Consider the following 18,467-nt stretch of genomic DNA (forward strand, 5'->3'; position numbering starts at 1 on the left):
TCGTTACCACAATAATAACGTAGTTACTGTAACGCGTTACTTAATAACGCGTTAGTCCCAACACTGGTCAGTAGTATATGCCAACTAAGTAGAGCATTGTGATTGGCACACATGTTTTTCAGATCTGGGCAGTTGGAGTCAGTTGATGACTTTAAAATCATCCTTTCTGACTGGATAATTAAAGCTCACAGCATCTACCTGTCTGTAGTTGATTTTCCCACATTTTAACTAACGTTTAACTTATCTAATCTCATTTAATGTCTCTGTTTATAGTCTGTATAGTTTATCTCCCCACTAACACACTTAAAGTAGTCTTAAAATAAAACCCACAAAACAGTTCAAGATGAAATACTTTTTATTTGCTCATGTAATGCCAGTTGCCCTATTTTTCTGTATGTCACTCATTCGCTTATACTCGGGCAACAAGTACCAATTTGTACACTAGTCTAGTGTATTTTTTCCCTCTATCAATCTATATCTCTCACACACAGAGACCCAACACACAGATATGTATATGCTCATTATTGCTGTTCAAACTGATGGTCAAATTGGTCAAAACTGACGCCTCATCTGTTTTTAACCCATCACTGGACCAACTGTCATCATTCCACTTTGCGCTCTGCTGTGGTAAGTACAGTACACTCAGTCCTGCACTGTTTTATTTTTATGATGATAAAAATACATGTTTGACATTTAAACTCACATATCAAGTCCAACAGAGTTCAAAGAATAAAGAAAGAAAAAAAAAAGAATAACCTTCGCTATCATTTATATACGTTTATGATGTTTTGCTGTTAGCAGCAGTGCTAACACTAGCTTCAATGCTAATGCTAGCAACAATGCTAACGCTAGCTATAGTGCTAACACTAGCCTTAGCAGTTGTTAACTGACAAAAATAATATTCCTGTGATATTCCTGCGATATTTCTTGGTGGTCAGTGATACAAAAGTAACAAATGAGCTTTATTATTGCCATTGTGGCTCAGTTTTAACAGTAAGAGTGCTAGCGCTAGCAGCATTGCTAATGCTAGCTGCAATGCTAACGCTAGCTGCAGTGCTAACACTAACTGAAGTGCTAATGCTAGCTGGAATGCTAGCGCTAACAGCAATGCTAAGGCTAGTAACAGTTAATTCCAGTAACAGTTCCAGTTAATTAGTTTGAATTATAAAATGGCTGCTGTATCAGCTGGTGTGCTATATTACTCTATAATTGTTCAGTGTATCATGTGGTGTGGGCTTTGTATTTCTGTTAGTCTGATAACACTGTACAGAAAACTAACATATTATTTCTCGTCGTACACTTTCAGGAACTTGATAAAAATAATTGGGCCAGAAGGGAGTAAGACTTCAATGGAAGAGGACATACAGAGGTCCAAACCTGTGGGCTCTGCAGAGTCTACTTCAGAAACAGCTGTGAACATCCTTATGCAATTTGGACTTGAAAAAGAGGACCTGGAACATCCGATCTCATACTCTGAAGATCAGATCACTCCTGACAACCTGCCTTTTACCTTACAAGTGACAGGAAATATTCCAGTGCTGGCCCAAATGCAAGACTACACTGCCACTTCACCTAGGGTCTTTCCGCATACCTGCTCTCTATGTAACAAGGAATGTAATCAGATGAAGGTAAGTTGAAGATTGTTCGATGTTTTTGCTTTCAGTCAGTTTTTATTTATTTGAAACGCAATGTTTTTTGTTTTGTTTTGGGGTTGTTTTTAATTATTTGACTTTGAATCCCATTATAGGATTTTGGTTTTGAAAAAGCTTCATGGATGTTACTTTAAAGTTTATTTGGTTTGTTTTATTCACTATTACTGCATAATGATGACTGTAGGAAGACTACCAACTTGGACTGCAAACATTTGGACAAATTTTTACATATTTCTGCAATTCAGTATTCTGTAACAGAATTTTTGAAGGATTACAGTCCAGACTAAACTTAACTATATGTCTACCAGATGTTGTAATTTAAAAAACTACTTCAAAGAGACCTTCAGAAACTTCAGTGGTCTGTACTTGCAATTGATAGATTTAATGTCTTTTGACTTGATGTAAACCCATGCGAAGACATTCAAGGCATTTGCTAACAATGGAGCCAAGGCCTCAGATGACGTGATGAGGAAGAATCTGCAAGCATGAAGAACCTGTGCATCAGAAAATGTTGGAAGATGGCTGTTTTTTCATTTGTCTCTGTCCTTGGGCTACTGTTCCACAGTGCTCATTCAGCTTTGCTTTTCCTAGAACTTTTGCTGAATGTAAAAGTTTCCCTTTTTGTCTTTTGTCACTAGAGTGAAGAATAGTGTGTTTTGTCCGTTATTTCATATCAGTAGGCACCTTGTTTTTGTGTTATACTAATTTTCTTTACTCATACTTTAAGTTAGTGTTTCGGTGTCACAAGACTTTTACTACCACAAACATAAGCACCCGCTGCGCCCAGTCATGAGCTACACAAGCACCAGCTTTAATTTGACTGATTGTTGAATCTCTCTTTATGGATGTGCCTTCCTTTGCTGCACCAAATTTCACATTTGGGCTCCTCGTCAAAGAAACAGCGCCTTCCTCTTCTGGCCTATTTCAACATCATCTTCCTGTCGCTACTCTAACTGTGATCAACATAGGTGGTGCATTTTGTCCTAATCCAAACTTGGCCTCTCCTGAGACGACCTTCTTGGAACCTCGGGAAATTTTGATGCCATAAGAAGAGCCTGAGAGTCCAGAATCCAGAGCCTAAGATGACCCTTTTGTTTTGGTTGTTTGTAATCAGATGTTTGACTTGTGTTTTCTATATATACTAAACAATTTCATCTTTAAAATTTTATCCCAGGAAAGGTATAATGTGTCATGCTTATTTGTTCCTGTTTTGTTTTTGGCCTATGAAGGTTTCTAAGTGCAATCCAGGCTCCTGGCTAATGTTATAATGCTTCTCCGTTCAGTGAAGGACTAACTGTTAATATTTTAAGATTTTTTTTAAGGCCACTGAAAGTTTAGTGACCTTTTTATCAGCAAGTGATGTCAATGACAAACATTGCTCCTGATAATAATGAATCTTGTCTAAATGTTTGTTTTTTGTTGTGACCACTAGGATTGGGTCTCCCACCAGAATACCAGCCTTCACATCAAGAACTGTAAACTTCTGCGAAAGCAGTCAGTCTTTCTTCTCTGTACTTCGTGATTATGAACCGATATCTTTGGGGCAGCACAACCATTAGTGATGGGATTTCCGGCTCTTTTTAGAGATCCGGCTCTTTCGGCTCGACTCACTAAAAAGAGCCGGCTCTTTCGGCTCCGAACCGGATCTTCAGGCTGTTTTGTTGCTTTAATTATTTAATCATTAACAATAATATAAAATTATGCACAAAAGGAGTTACTAATGTTAAAAAAGTGGTTTGATTTATATATGTTTATATATGGCCCCTAGAGACAAAGCACGTACAAACTCTAAAGCATATACAAACTCCAAAAAGCACGTACAAACTCCAAAACACATTTCTAGTGTTTACTGAACTTCCAAAACAGACTCAGATCACTTAAATTACACAATTGAAAGCATGTGTGTATTGTTTGTGTATTTATAGACAAGCACTCATATTTATTCAAATAATTTAAAAAAAAAAAAAGTTCATTTACCTGTTACTACCACACACCAAATCCGGTTGTTGATACTTCCTGGCTTGTGTAGCCACTAGGAAACAAAAGCTCAACACTGCGCCCTAGAAACCTGGAGCACTTCTGTTGTCTTTTGTACGTGATTCTGAGTTTGTACGTGCTTCTGAGTTTTTACGTGTTTTGGAGTTTGTACGTGCTTCTGAGTTTTTACGTGTTTTGGAGTTTGTACGTGCTTAGGAGTTTGTACGTGTTTTGGAGTTTGTACGTGCTTTGTCTCTAAGGGCCACCATAAATATACTTTATTTATTCACTCCACATAAAATGTAATAAATAAATCATATAATACAAAAAACAACTATTTACATTTTAAATTTTTAACTATTTAAATTTTCAGCTTTTTCCTTTTAAACAAATTTAACTTGAAACAACACAAAACACCGCAAACCACAACACAATTAAATATAAATTTAAATATTAAAACAAAATAAGATGCACATTCTATTTCATATGGGCCTGCATCATTTCTGAATCCTTTACCATCTGCAACTGAAAATAGTGGATGATTACTATACCTTTCTAATGTGACGTTGTTGTCCCTCGCTCTCTTTCTCTCTGGCTCTGTTCCTGTGCTACTGCGAGTGTAACTAACGCCCCTCCCCCCTCTGCCTAGCACAAAGTGCGGAGTTTAGCGGAAAAAAGGGCGAGAGAGAGGGTGAGAGAAAGAAAAAAAAAAAAACCTCACGGCTCCCAATAAGGAGCCGGCTCGCGTCGTTCACTTCAAAGAGTCGGCTCAAAGAGCCATTTCGTTCCCGAACGACCCATCACTAACAACCATGGTTGTGCCAAAATGATGTCGGGGTTGTAATGCTAGGATAGCTTCCTAAGAACTGTTCATTTGTATCTTTTCATTTTTCTTTGTCATATTTGTAGCCCATTGGTTGCGTTCCTGTAAAGCACCTTAATGATTTATTGTTAAAAGGCTGAATACATTTCTAAGTTTTTGAATTAATGAACAATAATATATTTTTAAGGACATTCTACCTTGCAACATCTGACAAAAATGCACCTGTGTTTTTCCACAGATACCCAGAGTGGAACGGTGAAATAGCATCACCGCTAGGGTAAATATCTTCATTTGAAGTCATTTGGTGAATAAAAAAACATGCCAGCATTGGAGCCTTTCATTTTCTTTCATTTAACTGTGCTTTTCTTTTTAATGCACTTGTTAGTGCGTCAGGTGCCAAGCCCTCTCCCTCAACGTCTGCTGAGACTTCCCAGAAGAAAACCAGACATGAGAGTCGTTCCCGTTCCTGCAGCCCCCGCAGTCATCGTGACTCGGAGCAAAGCAGCGACAGGCGAAGCAGCCGTTCCCGCTCCGGCAGCCCACGTCGCCACCGTGACTTGCAGAATAGGAGGAACAGTCATTCCTGTTCTCAATCACGCAGCCGCCGAAGGGAGAGACACAGAAGCCAATCACGATCTCTGTACAGGTCCAGACGGAATCGCAGGTCTGTCCAACAAACATTTTGAGAACTAGGATCAATCAAGAAGATTTAGCTCTCCAGTGGATTGTTAAAGGGCGAAATATAACATATATATAAAAATATAAACTTAAAAAAACTTAATTGGTGGACAGCATTTACCTTTTGTATCCATGCTGGGTGTGTGCTTTGAGATGTTTATGAGTTATTAAGTTCTTTGATCCATACTTTTTTCAGGTCCCGGTCTCATTCTGACTCCTCGTGGTATGACCGTCCTTCCTCTTCACGATATCGATCACGCTCAAGGTGCCGCGAGAGACGATCCTTACCGAGAAGAAGAGATGAGAAACGTTCATCACCGAGGAAAAGCTGCGAGAGGCGATCGTCGACTGAGAGGTCATCTCCTAGGCGAAAGAAGTCGAGCAGCTCAAAGATCTTGGCAAAGAAACTGCTGGAAACATCAGGTTTGAAAATTGCTTCATGTTTTATATTTTTGTATGTACTCATTAGTTTTTCTAAGATCAAAGTTATCCTCCCCCCTCACAACCTTAACTTTACTAATGTAAAGGATAAATAAAGACCAGTGCCACCAGAAATGTCAGTATAGTTTTTTTTACTATTATAAAACTTTCAGAAACAGTAGATGATTTTCGAGACTTGGCACCCACCAAAGTGTGAATCTCTTTTGCACCTGTGGTCTTTTAGCTCTCCAGTCCTTATCAAAACAGTCTGACCTGGAGACTGTCGTCAAAACTTTGGCTCCTGCCCTGCTGGCTGAGCTAGTCAAGATGAAGTCGTCCCCATCAACATCATCATCATCGTCCTCACGTTCTGCATCTCCAGAAACAACTAAAGGGACGCCTAGCACAGAGAAGACAAAGGTGACTTCATATTATGCCTTTTTTCATGAATGCACAGTTTTGGACAATTTATAATGTGATCAGTGACAGATGACGTGATTGTTGATGCCACACAACCAAGATTAAATCTTTCAACACAGATTTATACAAGCAGATAGTTTGAGTCAAGTTGTCATGATGAAATCTGCATTTGGTTTGTTCATATTTGTCTTCCCTGTTTCCACAGGCTGGTAAATCTTCCCCTCCGACCATGGTGAGGCTACAAGGGACTGTAAGTAGTCTCTGTCACAGTGATGTGATTTCTGCTATGGATAAGAAATTTTGAAAAACTAAGTCAGTTGTTTTGTTTAGGTCAAAATTACAGGTATGTACACTGAAATTTGTTCACTGTTTAGGGGCAGATCTAGAGAAATTTTCTTAGGGTGGCAAAGCAATCAAATAGGGTGGCAAAATCGAAGCCTTTTTATTTTTCAAACACATATGCAGGTGCTTACATATGGTTAGAATAATTCAAATGCAGTAAGTATACACATTTTTCATATAAATATAGTCTAGAACTTAATTATTGCCTGTAGCCCACATAATTACACACTTTAGTTACATAAAACATGTAAGTTTCTGTATAGCCTGTATAATAAATAAATATGTAGCCCAACAAGTTAGTGATGGGTCGTTCGCGAATGAAATGGCTGTTAGAGCCGGTTCTTTGACGTGAACGACGCGAGCCGGCTCCTTATCGCGAGCCGTCACGTGTTTTTTTTTTTCCTTTCTCTCTCTCTCTCGCACTTTTTTCCGCTTCACTCAGCACACGAGCCTTGTGCTTTACTCTGGGAGGAGGGGGAGGGGCGGTAGTTACACTCAGTAACACAGGAACAGAGCGGGAGGGAGAGAGAGAGAGCCAGGGACTATGGAACGCCAGGACTTCCATAATGAATTAATTAAATACACCATTAAATAATTAATTAAATGTGTCAATAATTAATTAAAATGGGAAATAATTAAATAAATAAATAGTTATGACACATGTAATTAATTAATTATTGACACATTTAATTAATTATTTATGTATTTCACATTTTAATTAATTATTGACACATTTAATTAATTATTTATTGACACATTTAATTAATTATTTATTGACACATTTAATTAATTATTTATGTATTTCACATTTTAATTAATTATTGACACATTTAATTAATTATTTAATGATATATTTATTTATTTCATTTTGGCAGTCCTGGCGCCTGGCTCTCATCATGAAATAATTTTATCTGTCAACCTCACCCATCAAACTCAGGGGGCGGGGTTAACGCTGATCGACTCAGAACCATTGCTTTGGCCTGGTGGCCATTGTTTTTAGCACACAACAACCAGCATGTGGAAACTAACAGAACTGAACTTTGAAAAACCCTGTTTGTGTGTGTCACCAAATACAGTTTAAATATTATTTTAGCCGAGAATGTAGTGGTTTAATCTTCATGTGTCTGGTCGGTTTGTCAAGATACAGCCTCTTTGCAATAGTGCTTCGATGATTTCGGAGATGTCTGCCCAGTCTCACGGCAAAGCGTGGATAGACCCGCTCGCCTCGCAAGCAGTCGAGCTGTTATTACCACCGACAAAGCTCAGGCCCCGGTACACCTGTAATAACCCCCGCTGACACGGACTTCTTTTACTGAGGTTATATTTATCGGGGTTTTATTTCCTGATGTTCTTATGTGTCCTACGTGTTTCAGTCGCCAATTCTGAATTATAACTAACATTAAAAACATGTTTAAGGAGGAGAGAGAGCAAATAAATTCGATTAACAGCTGATCTTTGGGTTTTGTTCAGTAATCAGCGTGACCTGATAAACCCATAAAAGAGATAACGTTGGTGTTTCCGTCATGTAGTAACTGCTTTAACTGTACAAAGGTTGTTCGACACTATGACACACATACAGACTTCATGATGTTCGGCTAATATTTTTATTGTGAATATTAATCATGAGGGTAAACGGACCTGTACACCACAGAGCGAGGTCAGCATGTCCACGATATCTTCAGCTCTCTGCGGTAACCCAGAGTTTCCCAGCTGACTAATCTAACTGTCATCTACGAATAATTCACGACTCATATCAGTATGATTTTACAGAAAAGCATCCTTAATACTGCCAACTATTCCAGAGACGTGAACATCTACAGCATAAAGAACACAAAAATATAGCAGTCTAACGCAGCACTGTAACAGAGATGAACCATCAGTTTGTCAAAGTGGAATGAAAGCGATTGGTTGAACAGGTGTTCGTGATCTGTGTTTTCTGCATTTTCATCAGCGTAAGAGACTCAGCAGTTATAACAGTTATACAGTTAATAAATCACCAAATGAACGCAAGAAACGAGCAAACCGGTTCCGACAATTTGAGTTTGTGTTCCCTCAGCTGCAGACTGTTTAAATGTTTGAGAGGAAGATTAGATATAAAGCAAACGTCAAACATAGACTCAGTCTGCGTTCACATTGATATGAGGCCAGGACGGATAATGGCTGTGTCCTGTTTTAAGATCATACATGTAAAATTGTTGTCTGACCTCCGTCGATCCAGCCGCTCAGAGTTAACTGAAGTTAACCTGGATAAATTATAGTTAAGGAGTATCACAGATAACACCCACGTGAGCTGTGTGACTGTTCACCACTACACTGAAATCAGTAGGCTATTACTGAAATACACGTGCTATTTCATAAACTATGATATAAATAGGGAGGTCCTACTAACATGTTTAGTTTTAAAGGACACCTTCCTGCCTTTAGTCTAATTCATTAGCAGTATTAGTTTTCTTCTAACATCCAGAAGTCTGCACCATGTGTTTCATAGTTTGTAACAAACCTTTGACAGTTAAACATAACATGACCGAAAAAGCAAAAAAATAAATAAATGAATAAAAAGAGAGAGAGAGAGAAAAAATCACAGAAATTATATGTTAACCTCATTTATTTTTAGTTAAGTAAACTCTAAAAATTCTAACAGATCGCTGGTGCCTAGAATAACTATTAAAAAACAGATGATATAATATTTCTGTCCAGGTTGCAGTCTGCATTATGAACATGTAGTTGGAAACTCTGCTCCTCTCGGTGGAAATGCGCCTTCTCTTTCCTCTTTGTATAAAAACATTTTAAAAGTCAGTTTAATCTCAAAATTCACTGTTAAATCCAAAACACACCAGATAAAGAAAAGCGAATGGTTCAGTCTAACACATGTGCCAGTGAACCATTAAACGTCTGTAAAACGGTGCAGTTATGAAACGTAACTTTAACCTCAGCCAAACCGATTTGCTCAGTTGTAAATAAAACAGCGAAGTAAACGTGACCCGACAGACAAAACCTGAGTGAATTAAGTCCAGCGTTTAACCACTGAGAGCTAAAACTCAGGTGAGGTTTCAAAGCTGTGTGCCGATGATTGGACATCAGCCGCTGATGAAGTGGGTTCGCCTATAAAGTGCTCTGTTGGGAAACAAGCTCCAGCAGCTCTGCGCTCGGGAAAAACTATATTTACTTATCTTGTGCAGAAAAATGTGCTGACGTTGCGTAATATCGAGCACCGGCTGCCCAGTTAAACTGTGACTATCACCAGGTAACGTGGGTGTGTTTCTTGAATTAGCAGCAGGTGTTAAACAGCTGACAGGTGAGGAGGAGGATGCATGCAGGTAAACTGAGGGCCTGTTGAGCTGATCGCTGGTTTCGTGAGAAAAATGTCAGCTCGTTCTTTATGTTACAGAAGCACAGAGACACAAGAGCAGGCGGAAAGAGACGATCGTTCGGTGAAAATGAGAATCTGCGAATGCAACACGTGGAACACGGAGAGTGGAATATGTAAACAAACCGGTTAACGTAACCCCCTCGGTGCACTCTGCATGCTGACTGTTAGCAGAGCTACTGAAATCTCTGAAAACATCTGAGCACAAACATGTTCTATGTTGACAACCTGACCAGACATGTGAAGATTACAGCGCGACATTCGCAGCTAAAACACTGTTAAAAGTGTAGTTGGTGACAGAAAAACGGGGTATTTTAAAACTACACCACCAACATTGCTGCCTGTGATTTGAAATCCATTCTGGGATACCTGGCTGCCCCAAGTCTACACAAGCAATCGATTATCTAGGATCGACCTGTTTTGACTTACTTTGCACGGCAACCAATCAAATGTTAGAGAAGCTGCATGGGCAGCGTTAACCCCGCCCCCTGCGTTTGATGGGTGAGGTTGACAGATAAAATTAATTCATGATGAGAGCCAGGCGCCAGGACTGCCAAAATGAAATACATAAATATATCATTAAATAATTAATTAAATGTGTCAATAATTAATTAAAATGTGAAATACATAAATAATTAATTAAATGTGTCAATAATTAATTAATTAAATGTGTCAATAATTAATTAATTAAATGTGTCAATAATTAATTAAAATGTGAAATACATAAATAATTAATTAAATGTGTCAATAATTAATTAATTACATGTGTCATAACTATTTATTTAATTAATTAATTCCAATTTTAATTAATTATTGCCACATTTAATTAATTATTTAATGGTGTATTTAATTAATTCATTATGGCAGTCCTGGCGTTCCATAATTCCAAGGATGTTTTCAGTGCAATGTGTATATATAGATTTAAAAAATGCATAATGCAACACAGCAAAATAAAAACAAAGTACAGTGTGTATGCTTTCATAGCATTAGACTTGAGCGGAAACTTTCTGACATGGGGATGACTATATAAAAGCTCAGTATAATCCAAAGTAACTATGAATTTGAGGGGTGCGAGACTGTAGAAGAAATGTAAGGATAACCAACTGACTTTAAACCGCATAATGAATGCAGGACTACAACCGTGAACGGACAGTATATTTATAGAGAATTGTAGCTACGGTGCATAAATATCTATCTTAGATTGCAGAAGCAAACCAGGAGACAAACAGGAGAGGAACTTTCTCTAGATTCACAAGTAGGTCAATGAACTCATCCATCTATAACAGTGACAGGGGCGGATCTAGAAGGGTGGCATGGGGTGGCAAGTGCCACCCTAAAATGATCCCTTGCCACCCCAAGTGCCACCCCAGTTTTGCATATGACAGTGTTGTTTATTAAAATAAGATAGCATTAACAGTTTGAGCGTAGTTACAGTCAACAGTGAATATAAATGCTAAAACTGAAAATATTGCATAGTGTTACCCCCTTCCACCATTAACAAATGGTTCAGCCCATAGCAGGACCGGCTTTTTTCTTGTTTTCAGTAGCAAGCGATGCTTATGATTGTGCCAGAGCACATTCTGAACAACACCATGGGAATTTTGCTTTTTACACAGGTGGGTGGATGTTACACTCTGGAAATTGAAGGAAGGTGAGTGTTATTAACCCTCTGTGGTCTACGGACACGCTGCACCTCCAAATCACATGACTGATGTAAGCTGACACAGCAACAAGCTGCAGCCATGCTGAGTTTCTATTTCAGCCCACATTGAAAATTCGGACTTCAAAGTTTTTAAATTTTAATTACAGGCCAGTAAATCCAGAGTTATGATGATATATATAAGCCACGCTTTTTTCTAAATACTGTCGTCACGTTTTAGTGTGGAGTGTTTACTTAGTGTGTTGTGTAGTTGTTCTGTTGTGTAGTCGTTTTGTTTTGTGTGTCAGTGAGGGCACTAATGAATGTCACAAAGGCACATTTGCAATGTAAACACTGTCACTAAGTAGAAAACCAGCGGAGTGATACACCTGCTGTTGTCAGGCCTGCAGGTTTATCCCTGTGCTGTTCTGTCTTTTGGTGGACAAACTTTTTTTTTACTGGCACACATCATTTGTGGGGCATCTTATTGCGACACCTGATTGTTCTCTCATTTTAGTTGTAGTAATATTTTTAAATTCTTATACAAAATGAAAAAAAAAAACAAAAAACAAAAAACCAGCAGGTGTATTGGCTGCATTTTTAGATAAATAGTTGTATATGTTTACAAAATGTACAATTTATATTTGCATTTCAAGTTATAAAAATATACTGTGTTTTTTTTTTTACAGTAAAAAAATACTACTAGGATTTTAAGTTCTTTGTGTGATTTCAGATCAGTAATACTAATGCAGTATGTCAGTGAAAAAAACAACTAAATTCAGTTGAGCTGAAAAGACACCAAACAAGGCAAGGGGAAAAAAATAAAATGAAACAATCTGAGGGTGAAATACAAACGTAAACTCAAAAGGAGTCAAAAATGGCCGATTGTATTTCAGACCTCAGTGGGTTCATCCAACAAATCATGAAAAATTAGGTTTCAATTTTTGTTCATGACAGTGCAGATTTCTGACATTTTGTGTCATTTAAGCTGTAACAATGTGATTGTTTTCTAACAGTGTGAAACATAAGTTAGACTTGTGTTTGTAAATGAACCGCCCCATGTTGTGTAGCTTTCTGGATTTCATACTTGTTGGGCTACATATTTATTTATTATACAGGCTATACAGAAACTCGCATGTTTTATGTAACTAAAGTGTGTAATTATGTGGGCTACAGACAATAATTAAGTTCTAGACTATATTTATATGAAAAATGTGTATACTTACTGCATTTGAATTATTCTAACCATATGTAAGCACCTGCATATGTGTTTGAAAAATAAAAAGGCTTCGATTTTGCCACCCTATTTGATTTCTTTGCCACCCTAAGAAAATTTCTCTAGATCTGCCCCTGAACAGTGAACAAATTTCAGTGTACATACCTGTAATTTTGACCTAAACAAAACAACTGACTTAGTTTTTCAAAATTTTTTATCCATAGCAGAAATCACATCACTGTGACAGAGACTACTTACAGTCCCTTGTAGCCTCACCATGGTCGGAGGGGAAGATTTACCAGCCTGTGGAAACAGGGAAGACAAATATGAACAAACCAAATGCAGATTTCATCATGACAACTTGACTCAAACTATCTGCTTGTATAAATCTGTGTTGAAAGATTTAATCTTGGTTGTGTGGCATCAACAATCACGTCATCTGTCACTGATCACATTATAAATTGTCCAAAACTGTGCATTCATGAAAAAAGGCATAATATGAAGTCACCTTTGTCTTCTCTGTGCTAGGCGTCCCTTTAGTTGTTTCTGGAGATGCAGAACGTGAGGACGATGATGATGATGTTGATGGGGACGACTTCATCTTGACTAGCTCAGCCAGCAGGGCAGGAGCCAAAGTTTTGACGACAGTCTCCAGGTCAGACTGTTTTGATAAGGACTGGAGAGCTAAAAGACCACAGGTGCAAAAGAGATTCACACTTTGGTGGGTGCCAAGTCTCGAAAATCATCTACTGTTTCTGAAAGTTTTGTAATAGTAGAAAAAACTATACTGACATTTCTGGTGGCACTGGTCTTTATTTATCCTTTACATTAGTAAAGTTAAGGTTGTGAGGGGGGAGGATAACTTTGATCTTAGAAAAACTAATGAGTACATACAAAAAAATAAAACATGAAGCAATTTTCAAACCTGATGTTTCCAGCAGTTTCTTTGCCAAGATCTTTGAGCTGCTCGACTTCTTTCGCCTAGGAGATGACCTCTCAGTCGACGATCGCCTCTCCCAGCTTTTCCTCGGTGATGAACGTTTCTCATCTCTTCTTCTCGGTGAGGATCGTCTCTCGCGGCACCTTGAGCGTGATCGATATCGTGAAGAGGAAGGACGGTCATACCACGAGGAGTCAGAATGAGACCGGGACCTGAAAAAAGTATGGATCAAAGAACTTAATAACTCATAAACATCTCAAAGCACACACCCAGCATGGATACAAAAGGTAAATGCTGTCCACCAATTAAGTTTTTTTAAGTTTATATTTTTATATATATGTTATATTTCGCCCTTTAACAATCCACTGGAGAGCTAAATCTTCTTGATTGATCCTAGTTCTCAAAATGTTTGTTGGACAGACCTGCGATTCCGTCTGGACCTGTACAGAGATCGTGATTGGCTTCTGTGTCTCTCCCTTCGGCGGCTGCGTGATTGAGAACAGGAATGACTGTTCCTCCTATTCTGCAAGTCACGGTGGCGACGTGGGCTGCCGGAGCGGGAACGGCTGCTTCGCCTGTCGCTGCTTTGCTCCGAGTCACGATGACTGCGGGGGCTGCAGGAACGGGAACGACTCTCATGTCTGGTTTTCTTCTGGGAAGTCTCAGCAGACGTTGAGGGAGAGGGCTTGGCACCTGACGCACTAACAAGTGCATTAAAAAGAAAAGCACAGTTAAATGAAAGAAAATGAAAGGCTCCAATGCTGGCATGTTTCTTTATTCGCCAAATGACTTCAAATGAAGATATTTACCCTAGCGGTGATGCTATTTCACCGTTCCACTCTGGGTATCTGTGGAAAAACACAGGTGCATTTTTGTCAGATGTTGCAAGGTAGAATGTCCTTAAAAATATATTATTGTTCATTAATTCAAAAACTTAGAAATGTATTCAGCCTTTTAACAATAAATCATTAAGATGCTTTACAGGAACGCAACCAATGGGCTACAAATATGACAAAGAAAAATGAAAAAATACAAATGAACAGTTCTTAGGAAGCTATCCTAGCATTACAACCCCGACATCATTTTGGCACAACCATGGTTGTGCTGCCCCAAAGATATCGGTTCATAATCACGAAGTACAGAGAAGAAAGACTGACTGCTTTCGCAGAAGTTTGCAGTTCTCGATGTGAAGGCTGGTTTTCTGGTGGGAGACCCAATCCTAGTGGTCACAACAAAAAACAAACATTTAGACAAGATTCATTATTATCAGGAGCAATGTTTGTCATTGACATCACTTGCTGATAAAAAGGTCACTAAACTTTGCAGTGGCCTTAAAAAAAATCTTAAAATATTAACAGTTAGTCCTTCACTGAACGGAGAAGCATTATAACATTAGCCAGGAGCCTGGATTGCACTTAGAAACCTTCATAGGCCAAAAACAAAACAGGAACAAATAAGCATGACACATTATACCTTTCCTGGGATAAAATTTTAAAGATGAAATTGTTTAGTATATATAGAAAACACAAGTCAAACATCTGATTACAAACAACCAAAACAAAAGGGTCATCTTAGGCTCTGGATTCTGGACTCTCAGGCTCTTCTTATGGCATCAAAATTTCCCGAGGTTCCAAGAAGGTCGTCTCAGGAGAGGCCAAGTTTGGATTAGGACAAAATGCACCACCTATGTTGATCACAGTTAGAGTAGCGACAGGAAGATGATGTTGAAATAGGCCAGAAGAGGAAGGCGCTGTTTCTTTGACGAGGAGCCCAAATGTGAAATTTGGTGCAGCAAAGGAAGGCACATCCATAAAGAGAGATTCAACAATCAGTCAAATTAAAGCTGGTGCTTGTGTAGCTCATGACTGGGCGCAGCGGGTGCTTATGTTTGTGGTAGTAAAAGTCTTGTGACACCGAAACACTAACTTAAAGTATGAGTAAAGAAAATTAGTATAACACAAAAACAAGGTGCCTACTGATATGAAATAACGGACAAAACACACTATTCTTCACTCTAGTGACAAAAGACAAAAAGGGAAACTTTTACATTCAGCAAAAGTTCTAGGAAAAGCAAAGCTGAATGAGCACTGTGGAACAGTAGCCCAAGGACAGAGACAAATGAAAAAACAGCCATCTTCCAACATTTTCTGATGCACAGGTTCTTCATGCTTGCAGATTCTTCCTCATCACGTCATCTGAGGCCTTGGCTCCATTGTTAGCAAATGCCTTGAATGTCTTCGCATGGGTTTACATCAAGTCAAAAGACATTAAATCTATCAATTGCAAGTACAGACCACTGAAGTTTCTGAAGGTCTCTTTGAAGTAGTTTTTTAAATTACAACATGTGGTAGACATATAGTTCAGTTTAGTCTGGACTGTAATCCTTCAAAAATTCTGTTACAGAATACTAAATTGCAGAAATATGTGAAAATTTGTCCAAATGTTTGCAGTCCAAGTTGGTAGTCTTCCTACAGTCATCATTATGCAGTAATAGTGAATAAAACAAACCAAATAAACTTTAAAGTAGCATCCATGAAGCTTTTTCAAAACCAAAATCCTATAATGGGATTCAAAGTCAAATAATTAAAAACAACCCCAAAACAAAACAAAAAACATTGCGTTTCAAATAAATAAAAACTGACTGAAAGCAAAAACATCGAACAATCTTCAACTTACCTTCATCTGATTACATTCCTTGTTACATAGAGAGCAGGTATGCGGAAAGACCCTAGGTGAAGTGGCAGTGTAGTCTTGCATTTGGGCCAGCACTGGAATATTTCCTGTCACTTGTAAGGTAAAAGGCAGGTTGTCAGGAGTGATCTGATCTTCAGAGTATGAGATCGGATGTTCCAGGTCCTCTTTTTCAAGTCCAAATTGCATAAGGATGTTCACAGCTGTTTCTGAAGTAGACTCTCCAGAGCCCACAGGTTTGGACCTCTTTATGTCCTCTTCCATTGAAGTCTTACTCCCTTCTGGCCTGCAGCTCATTGCCATAGTTAGCAGTGGTGGGATTGTTCCTCCAGATTTTGCAGGAGTCTCAGATGAAACTCCAGAAGAGCTAAAGCTGGACCCAGGCCCAAGATGAGGAGGTGTCTTATGAGAGTCTCTCTCTGCCTGCATACTCGACTGTCCATAGCGCCCCTGGGCTGAACTTTGTTTCCCAGAGGCATAGGGGTTATATAAGGGATGGGACATGGTGTTAGCAACCTTCAGAAGGTTTAGTAGACTGATGGCTGCAGCTGTCAGGAAAGGGGGGTGTTGTGGATATAAATGGGGCGCGTGTATTGGTTCGGCCACCAATAGCAATGGCGTTATTTATCTGTGTCAACGCAAGGTGGGCTTTCAGCTGAGCCAGCCGCAAGCATGCAGCTTGCTGCCCGATCAGTAAAGAGCTCCCTGGGAGCCTACCATGTAAGGGGCTCTGTTTGTACCCTGGTGCAGGAGAAGGGGTGTAACGCTTCGATGGCAATGGAAAGCTGGAAAGGTAAAAATAAAGAAAACAAAGAAAAAAGGTTAATGAGTTGTACTGGGCCTCAGAATCTTGGAAAGATGAAATCCACACAGATGGACCTCGACTGGTGCAAACAGCCATAAGTCATGAACACATCCTCCTACCCCCTAAACATGATCGCAACAAGCAGGATTCACTGCACTGTTAATGTGAGCTCTGTTATATTGCTGCCTCTGTTCGGTGGTGTCGAGCCAAACGGACTTTAACGTGTGTTTGAACGAGCTGACGGTTCACTCGTTAAGCTGAAAGAAAGATGCTTTAATCTCAGCAGTCACACATGTGTCCACTGTACCATCTGGGAACTCTTCTTGTTTAGCACTCGTAATAACACAAACACTAAATCCTCCTTCTCTTGTGCTGTTGTGTAGCAGCAGCACGTTATTTTTGTGCCACTATTCTGAGCCACATAAAAAACATTTGAGCATAGTGGCACTAAAATAACGCCACAGAATCTTTACTGAAGCTCAGTATTTGACACAGAGTTCGAACTCACTGCTGTGATAACTAATAATGATTAATATAATAACTATCATATTGGCCATATTATATTTACATTACCAAAGTAAGATGACTTTAGTCTCATGAACAACATTAGCTAATTGTTATTTACTAGCTAATCTTAAAATGACTGTTCAGTACAAAAATGAAGCCCAAAAATCATGTTTTACAGTCCTGTGGTCTCAGCCTCAGATACTTATCACATCACACAAAGCTCATGTAGAAACAAATGAACAAAATATGTTCTACTCCATTTCTGTCAAACAAAGCTGTATGAAAAGTTTCCCGCTTTTAGTATAATGGTTGATAGGCAACCTGGGCAGCGCGAGGGAGGCTAGACCGTCCCATTTCACAAGCCTACAAGCCTGGTTTTGTTTTCTTTACAACAATCGGTGTACATACCGTGCTTTATATGTGTGTAATCCCTTTGTTCTGGTGTGCTCAAATGTATACTCGCCAAAAACGTCTTGCAATCTACAACTTTGCTAACGGAAAGGAAACGCTAAACGCTAGCCACATGACCCAGCGCAACAATTTCCGTTTCAATGGGCTGCCTTCAAAATAAAAGCACGAACGGAAACGGCAAATTTCAAGATACTGTAGTAATTCCACTAAAGCATATTATTAAGTGTACCCAGGGGCGATTCTAGGATCAGAGCTTTGGGGGTGCTGAGCACCCAGAAAGCTGTCCATCCAGGCAAGGTAAACTTTACTCGTCACAATGAGACTTCTTCCCCGTCTCTGTCAGTCCCTGCATCCCTAAATGTCTCCCTCTGACTGTCTCTTTGGTGCATTTAAACCCCTGTTCCTCCCTGTTCTCATCATCTGTTGTCTTCATCTCTATTATCAGTCATCATAATTTTACCATCTCTGTGCAAGTCTGCAAATTTCTTTATTAAATCATAAGTCTGTGAAGGTTCTCAGTCATCCAGGTCATCGTAGTCAAAGGAGTTTGCAAAGAAAAGAGTCTGGACTTCTTTAAGT

The 18,467-nt window shown here is 39.0% G+C and overlaps 3 protein-coding genes and 1 long non-coding RNA gene across 6 annotated transcripts in view; 2 read left to right on the top strand and 2 right to left on the bottom strand.

Moving 5' to 3' along the window:
• LOC148094557 (protein NLRC3-like) overlaps positions 1-18,467 on the top strand; it is a 278,774-nt gene that overhangs the window by 74,970 nt on the left and 185,337 nt on the right. The window lies entirely within an intron of this gene.
• On the top strand, positions 379-12,450 carry LOC102777973 (uncharacterized). Of its 2 annotated transcripts, none has more exons than XM_087837585.1 (9): positions 379-627; positions 1,307-1,628; positions 3,085-3,146; positions 4,691-4,729; positions 4,838-5,116; positions 5,327-5,553; positions 5,795-5,970; positions 6,176-6,220; positions 11,296-12,450. In XM_087837585.1, the coding sequence occupies exons 2-9, from the start codon at positions 1,350-1,352 to the stop codon at positions 11,332-11,334; spliced, it is 1,146 nt and encodes a 381-aa protein (XP_087693711.1). In that variant the 5' UTR covers positions 379-627; positions 1,307-1,349; the 3' UTR covers positions 11,335-12,450. The 2 variants fall into 2 exon arrangements, with proteins under 2 accessions (XP_087693711.1, XP_087693712.1); XM_087837586.1 differs by lacking the exon at positions 379-627 and adding an exon at positions 1,152-1,188.
• LOC148094563 (uncharacterized) lies at positions 4,786-6,229 on the bottom strand. Its single transcript, XR_015718476.1, has 3 exons — positions 5,758-6,229; positions 5,252-5,493; positions 4,786-5,118 (listed from the first exon to the last, which is right to left on the bottom strand). It is a non-coding gene; the product is annotated as an uncharacterized LOC148094563 (long non-coding RNA).
• LOC102799515 (uncharacterized) lies at positions 12,599-18,017 on the bottom strand. Of its 2 annotated transcripts, XM_087837568.1 has the most exons (9): positions 17,886-18,017; positions 16,559-16,950; positions 16,151-16,378; positions 14,632-14,693; positions 14,284-14,322; positions 13,897-14,175; positions 13,460-13,686; positions 13,043-13,218; positions 12,602-12,837 (listed from the first exon to the last, which is right to left on the bottom strand). In XM_087837568.1, exons 2-9 carry the CDS (start codon positions 16,667-16,669, stop codon positions 12,739-12,741), a joined length of 1,221 nt encoding a protein of 406 aa, XP_087693694.1. In that variant the 5' UTR covers positions 16,670-16,950; positions 17,886-18,017; the 3' UTR covers positions 12,602-12,738. The 2 variants fall into 2 exon arrangements, with proteins under 2 accessions (XP_087693693.1, XP_087693694.1); XM_087837567.1 differs by having other exon boundaries at positions 12,599-12,837; positions 16,151-16,950.

Source organism: Neolamprologus brichardi, unplaced genomic scaffold (genome assembly GCF_056152115.1).
Source record: "Neolamprologus brichardi isolate AB-2024 unplaced genomic scaffold, ASM5615211v1 NODE_ptg000036l+_length_2141236_cov_1, whole genome shotgun sequence".
NCBI classification, from domain to species: domain Eukaryota; kingdom Metazoa; phylum Chordata; class Actinopteri; order Cichliformes; family Cichlidae; genus Neolamprologus; species Neolamprologus brichardi.

Excerpts from the sequence above, each read along its gene's own strand:
- LOC102777973 (XM_087837585.1), top strand. The coding sequence starts at position 1,350 with ATGGAAGAGGACATACAGAGGTCCAAACCTGTGGGCTCTGCAGAGTCT. Across the intron at positions 5,117-5,326 it reads AGGTCCAGACGGAATCGCAG|GTCCCGGTCTCATTCTGACT; the intron begins GTCTGTCCAACA and ends TACTTTTTTCAG. Across the intron at positions 5,554-5,794 it reads GAAACTGCTGGAAACATCAG|CTCTCCAGTCCTTATCAAAA; the intron begins GTTTGAAAATTG and ends GTGGTCTTTTAG.
- LOC102799515 (XM_087837567.1), bottom strand. The coding sequence starts at position 16,669 with ATGTCCCATCCCTTATATAACCCCTATGCCTCTGGGAAACAAAGTTCA. Across the intron at positions 13,687-13,896 it reads AGGTCCAGACGGAATCGCAG|GTCCCGGTCTCATTCTGACT; the intron begins GTCTGTCCAACA and ends TACTTTTTTCAG. Across the intron at positions 12,838-13,042 it reads CTAGCACAGAGAAGACAAAG|GCTGGTAAATCTTCCCCTCC; the intron begins GTGACTTCATAT and ends CTGTTTCCACAG.